Source organism: Ylistrum balloti, unplaced genomic scaffold (genome assembly GCF_031769215.1).
Source record: "Ylistrum balloti isolate Yb309-2 unplaced genomic scaffold, AGI_CSIRO_Ybal_v1 Utg370810, whole genome shotgun sequence".
In the NCBI taxonomy this organism is placed as follows: Eukaryota; Metazoa; Mollusca; class Bivalvia; order Pectinida; family Pectinidae; genus Ylistrum; species Ylistrum balloti.
Window position 1 is genome coordinate 360649 of NW_026782469.1, and position 7046 is coordinate 367694.

The 7046-nt window shown below is 33.3% G+C and overlaps 1 protein-coding gene across 1 annotated transcript; it reads left to right on the forward strand.

Moving 5' to 3' along the window:
• Positions 1–133: 133 nt before the first annotated feature.
• Positions 134–6457, forward strand: LOC132558684 (mediator of RNA polymerase II transcription subunit 31-like). The gene is made up of 4 exons (XM_060223280.1): positions 134–170; positions 339–416; positions 1642–1738; positions 3722–6457. The coding sequence occupies exons 1-4, from the start codon at positions 134–136 to the stop codon at positions 3951–3953; spliced, it is 444 nt and encodes a 147-aa protein (XP_060079263.1). The 3' UTR covers positions 3954–6457.
• Positions 6458–7046: the final 589 nt, after the last annotated feature.

Below are 7046 nucleotides of genomic sequence, written 5' to 3' on the forward strand. Positions count from 1 at the left end.
TGAAAAAATCACATCACGTAAAATGTCAAATGGGAGCAGCCATTTTATGCCTTCCTAGTCAAATAAATGTTTGCATCGCACGATTAGCGACGACTATGAATTAAGAGTCGAAAAGACTGTGATAATCAAAGCAATGGCGGCCAGTAGACAAAGCTCGCTTGCCGGACCAGGTACGTAATTGTGTTTTGGGAATTCTATGAATTATTTGGTATTAATGAACACACAGAGCAATATTTACATGTCAAATTCAAGTGACTGAAGACTTAAGCATACAACAGAGTCAGTATGTCTCCAGTATTTATTGCTTTTGGTGGAATGTTTATTTCTGTTCTTTTCAGATGTAGATGAACAGAAAACCAGATTTCAAGCTGAGCTGGAATTTGTACAGTGTCTTGCAAATCCAAATTACCTGAACTGTGAGTATCTGTATGTAGATATACTGTTGAACGTTGGGGCATTTATAAAGACATCCAAATCTGACATATCTAAATCTTATCGGTTATGGGTATAAATCACATGTATATTGGAAATTTTAATGTACATCTGTACCTGTAGTAAGCATATATATAACTTTATCTGATTATATATGAAACTTGATGGCAAATACAACATATATTCCTTTTATGTAGAAGTATTTGAAAATTTCAAATTTGTGATTAATCCTCCACCTGGAACCAAGAGGAATATAGCTTGTGTTGTGTCCATCTGTTCTCGGCCTTTCAGTTATATTTTTCAGGCCCTGTCTTCTACAAAACTAATTATATAGACTGTAAATAGTTACTAATGGTCACAATATAGGTCAGACTGACTTAAAAGTATGTACTTTTGATATTTGACACACTGTCTCACCAAGGTGAACCCATATACCAAGAGCTTTGACTTACAACAAAGAAAAATGTGTCCGGGCCTTATCTCCTGTTCTACTTGTCACTTGAACTCCAAGTGCATATTGGATCACCTTTTTGAGGCAATGTGTCGTATACCAAATGTAGTACACCTGTGACCTATAATTTGACCCTTGACCTACATCAAAGAAAAGGTTTGTCCAGTCCAACTCTTGTACACTGGTGTACGAGTTTGCATTGATCAGGAGATATGTCTTTATTAAAAGTAGATCACTTTGACCTAACATTTCGACTCATGACCTCTATATAAGAAAAAGTGTGTCCAGACTCCATCTCCAACACTTCTAGTCATTGGAACTTCATACTTAGTGTAGGGGGTTTACATTGGTTAGGTGATGTGTCTGATGGGTACTGATATTCACTGAATTGTCTTGTTTTCATTCAGATCATATTATGTAATCATTAATTTCGTGGGAGATTTACTTTTGTTGATTGGTACCTTTGTCCACAAAATCATATGTCTTTGCACTGATGTTTATCCAAGAAATCAAATGTCCATGAGATAGTGAATTTTTGAAAAGCTGCCCCACTCGGAATTCATATTTTTACAGTATTGGTTTTTTTATCAACACTGATCAAATGCTTCAAAAACAAAATTTTGACAAATGAAATTTAAATGTTTACATATGCATATTAATTATTATTCATGTTTAATTGTTATGATCTATATAATATACACTGTTTGTATGTTTAGAAATATTTACTTACAAAATAAAATATCTTCTTTCAATTTCAGTCTTAGCACAGAGAGGTCTTTTTAAGCAAGAAGAGTTTATCAACTATTTGAAATATTTACAGTACTGGAAAGAGCCAAAATATGCAAAATTTTTGAAGTAAGTTTGCAAACTGTTGGCACATTTAAAATTAGCAGAGTTCAATTTAGCACATTATGATTCTTTTGGTAAATGAGCACAATGATGAATGAATGCATCCACAATACATAAAAACAACATACAGAAAATATATAAACAGCTTACAGAATATTTAAACAACATTCAGAATATCTAAACAACATACAGAATATAAACAACATACAAAAAATATATAAATAACATTCAAGATATTTAAACAACATACAGAATATAATCAACATACAGAAAATATATAAACAACATTTAGAATATAAACAACATACAGAAAATATATAAACAACATACAGAATATAAACAACATACAGAAAATATATAAACAACATTTATGATATAAACAACATACAGAAAATATATAAACAACATTTAGAATATAAACAACATACAGAAAATATATAAACAACATACAGAAAATATATAAACAACATACAGAAAATATATAAACAACATTTAGAATATAAACAACATACAGAAAATATATAAACAACATACAGAATATAAACAACATACAGAAAATATATAAACAACTTACAGAAAATAAACAACATACAGAAAATATATAAACAACTTACAGAAAATAAACAACATACAGAAAATATATAAACAACTTACAGAAAATAAACAACATACAGAAAATATATAAACAACATTCAGAATATAAACAACATACAGAAAATATATAAACAACACACAGAAAATATATAAACAACATACAGAAAATATATAAACAGGTTTGTGGTGGGGTGGGAGGGGGTGATGAATGGTGGACCCTTCTGGCTCCGGACTATATATGTATGTATATGCAGTATGTATGCTTCTGACATGTATCGGGATCAGTATTGGTTATCAGATGATTTTTCACTGTAACATAGTGAGCATCCATGCTTAAATTGACAGGTTCCTATATGTAAGTGAACATGTTCAGTTGGTTACAAGATATCGCCTGGTTGATATACTTATATACATTGTAATGTATAATAATTGTGTTAGATTGATTCAGATAATTTCTGCAGGCATTGTTTCATGTTTCATATTGAATGATATGCAATCTCTGTTCTTGGAGAGTTGTTCTGAATTAAATACATTTGTAATTACATTTTATTGAATTATTGAATAATTAAGTGTTTTTTACATATCCTTATCTAAATTTTGGCATTTTTCTTTAGATTTTGAGAGTCATCAGTCTCTTGATCTTAGCTATCTACAATTTGTATTTCAACATAGTGAGTCTCTGACAAGTGTTAGAAGGATGAAGCAACTACAAATGTATATGATAGTTCTAATTCTTTTTTTGGCTACACTGTATCTAATTTGATGTTTCCAGTGAAAAATGTTATTCACATTACATATCCTTGTGCAATCCTTTATAAGTTTCATTCCTGTAGCTGAATCTTATTAATATTGTTTTCATGTTTTCTTTTGATGGTTAGATATATAGCTTGTGAACATTGCAAAAATCACATGATTTTGTTAAGTCAATAGACAATACATGTAGCCTAATTATGTCCAACATAAATGGTGAAAAGTAATGAAATCACATGATGCTTGGTTGATTTTGATTGCAAAATTAAACATCAAATGTCAATTCTTGGATATCATATCCAGTTTGCTAAGAATAACGTTTTGCAGTAAATTTATTGTACATTCTTAAGACAATCTAAAATATGGTTTCACTGTTATATCCGATTAATGCGATGTGATAACTTTCAACCAAATGTAACCATATGTAGCTTTGTTATTTTGTCTTTATGGTTTTTAATGATCATACAACTGTATTATCATATCCTGTGAGTTTTGATAAATGTATCAGTTTTATTCATCTAGTGGTATTATTAAATATTTATGTAGGTGTTTATAATTTTCCTTCCTAGATTGGTCACTATCTTTCAAAAAGCACATGAATTGATCAGTTTTTAATGGTATGCTGGTATCTTTAATTTGTTGTAGATATCCTCAGTGCCTACACTTTCTTGAGCTGCTGCAGTATGAATATTTTAGGAAAGAGCTTGTTAATTCTCAGTGTGCTAAGTTCATTGATGACCAGCAACTGTTGCATTGGCAGCATTACCAGAGGAAACGCATGAGTCTACTACAGGCTGAGCTCGAGCAGCAGCAGGCAGCACAACAGGCAGCACAAACAACCCCCACCACGGCGCAGCACAAGGACAAGTCTGGTTAGTGATATACAACAGATGACTCTGACCACAACACAAGGACAAGTCTGGTTAGTGATACACAACAGATGACTGACCACAACACAAGGACAAGTCTGGATAGTGATACACAACAGATGACTCTGACCACAACACAAGGACAGGCCTGGCTAGTGATACACAACAGATGACTCCAGTCACAACACAAGGGCAAGTCTGGTTAGTGATACACAACAGATGACTCCAGTCATAACACAAGGACAAGTCTGGTTAGTGATACACAACAGATGACTCCAGTCACAACACAAGGACAAGTCTGGCTAGTGATACACAACAGATGACTCTGACCACAACACAAGGACAAGTCTGGCTAGTGATACACAACAGATGACTCCAGTCACAACACAAGGACAAGTCTGGCTAGTGATACACAACAGATGACTCTGACCACAACACAAGGACAGGTCTGGCTAGTGATACACAACAGATGACTCCAGTCACAACACAAGGACAAGTCTGGCTAGTGATACACAACAGATGACTCCTATCACAACACAAGGACAGGTCTGGCTAGTGATACACAACAGATGACTCCTATCACAACACAAGGACAGGTCTGGCTAGTGATACACAACAGATGACTCTGACCACAACACAAGGACAAGTCTGGCTAGTGATACACAACAGATGACTCCAGTCACAACACAAGGACAAGTCTGGTTAGTGATACACAACAGATGACTCTGACCACAACACAAGGACAAGTCTGGTTAGTGATACACAACAGATGACTCCAGTCACAACACAAGGACAAGTCTGGCTAGTGATAACTGGAGATATTTATTGTTCAAGTAACAATCTCTCTTACATATGGAAAACAAAATAATCACTTGTGGTACAAATTTTTTTATGCTCCCAGAAAAAGTTTTGGGGAAGTAAATAGTTGCCGCCTTGTCCATTGGACTGTCTTTCCCGCTGCCTTTTTGTGTTCCTAGAAAAGCTTTGCCCACAGTTAAACAAGGATCATGAAACTTCATGTATACATTGGTCATACTAAGGGGATGTGTATTGTACCAAATTCAGAGCCATCAACCTATTAATTACAGTGTCCAAGGTATACCATGGCTTGCGTATACACTAGGATAACAAAACTTGTTGTAATCATTGATCATACAAAGACAATTTACAGTTTACCAAATTCAGGGCCTGCAACCTTTTAATTAGAGTTATTGTCCTTTGTGCAAATTTTGTGTCTAGAGCAATACTTAAAATTGCTTCCATTTAAATTAGAATAATGAAACTTGGTGGATACATTGACCTTACTTAGACAATGTGTGATGTACCAATGTTAGGACCTGCAAACCTTTCATTACAGAGTTGTTACCCTTTGTTAAAATTTGTGTCTGGAGCATTAATTTATCTGCATTTAAACTAGAATGTTGAAAGGTGATACATCAGTCATACAAAAGCAAGGCTCTTTGTAGCAAAGTCAGGGTCCATGACCCGTCAGTATAAATGAATGTAGTATTAATGCGGGATCATATGTATTACATATCAAATACCACAATAGGCTAATCGAAACATTACAATATATAGAAAATGATCATTAAAATACAATTTTATAATCTTAATGACATATGATAATTACTACTTAATAGGTTCTACTGACTAGCCACTTGGATTTAGTCTAAAGATTCTTGTAGCCTTTCACTAAATATTCTGATCTCAGCAACCTTGAATATTTTGGTTTCCATCAATGAATACAGTGAAAAATTCCCTTAAACTGTCAGCAACATTGTTGCAAAGGTCTTTGGTGTCAGTGTTACTGATGTTTATATAAAGTCACTAAAGACTAACTGGTTGACTGATCAGGTGGGAATTTGAGATATGTGTATAGCTAAAATAAATTTTTCTGATATTTCTAAGGAACAGCTATTCAACTACATTGTAGCTTGTTGATTATCAGCTGTGTTTATCCAATGTTATAGCTTGCTAGGCAATAAGGCATAAATCAAGTGGTCATTTTCTCTTCAACCTAAATGTTTTTCCCCATAAATTCACTATGCTTGTGAGAATGTTATCCACTTTCAATAGGAAATTTTGGAATTTGTTTGTGTATTGTGGTAACATTATTTCATAATGAGAAAATATGGCCTAATGCAATGATGCTTTTCTCACATTTCATAGATTCTTGATGCTTATCTTGCCATGCTGTCACAGAAATAGTGGGACAAGGGCAAGAAAGTGAAGTGTATGAAAGATTGAAAATCACGACAAGTATAATGAATGGAAACCAAATCATTAGATCCCAAAAGGTATTTCAATCAGCAACATGTGACTGTAATACTTTTTGATATTTTCTTGTTAAACATTTTGTATGTTTTATATAAATGTGCACATACACAAGTAATAAGTTTTGCTACCTCATACATTTTAACTGCAGACAGGCATAAAATTGACATGTCGTTAGAAGAGTCATTCAACTAGGGACTTAGTGGTATCTTAATAAAAAGATTCTTGCAGTTTTTCAGTCAATTGCAGATATTTCTTGTATTCATTATGTTACTTATGTATGGTCTCATTGTTTGATATCTACAGTTGACAGATACAGTGTTTAATATACAATTAACTGTTCAATTGGATGCCTTCCAATTATATGATTTCCACCATTGACCCAAATTGTTATGCATATCATACAAAATAGATTGGTGGATACAGATGACATTAATTTTGTGTAATTAAGGTCACTGGGCCTCAGACTGGATTTTTGTACTTTTACAATTACAAAAAATAATTCTACTAGGTGTTTTTTATGGACCTGGTTGCAGTGATGGATGCATGATAACCTTGAGAATGGCAGTTATCACCTTGGGACCATTCGAAACAATTTGATCGTTAAAATTACTTGGTATATTGCCTAATGGTAAACAGTCTGTTGGACATAATATCACATCTGTAGACTAAATACACACAGAAAAAACCCCAAAATTTCCATTCGTTTTGATGATCTTGTTAAATTTTGAATGGAAATCTTACTTAATTAAGTGGAACAATTAAGTACAGGAAGAGGAATTTTGACACACTACATGTGCTATAATATCTTTATGCATGTTTTATTA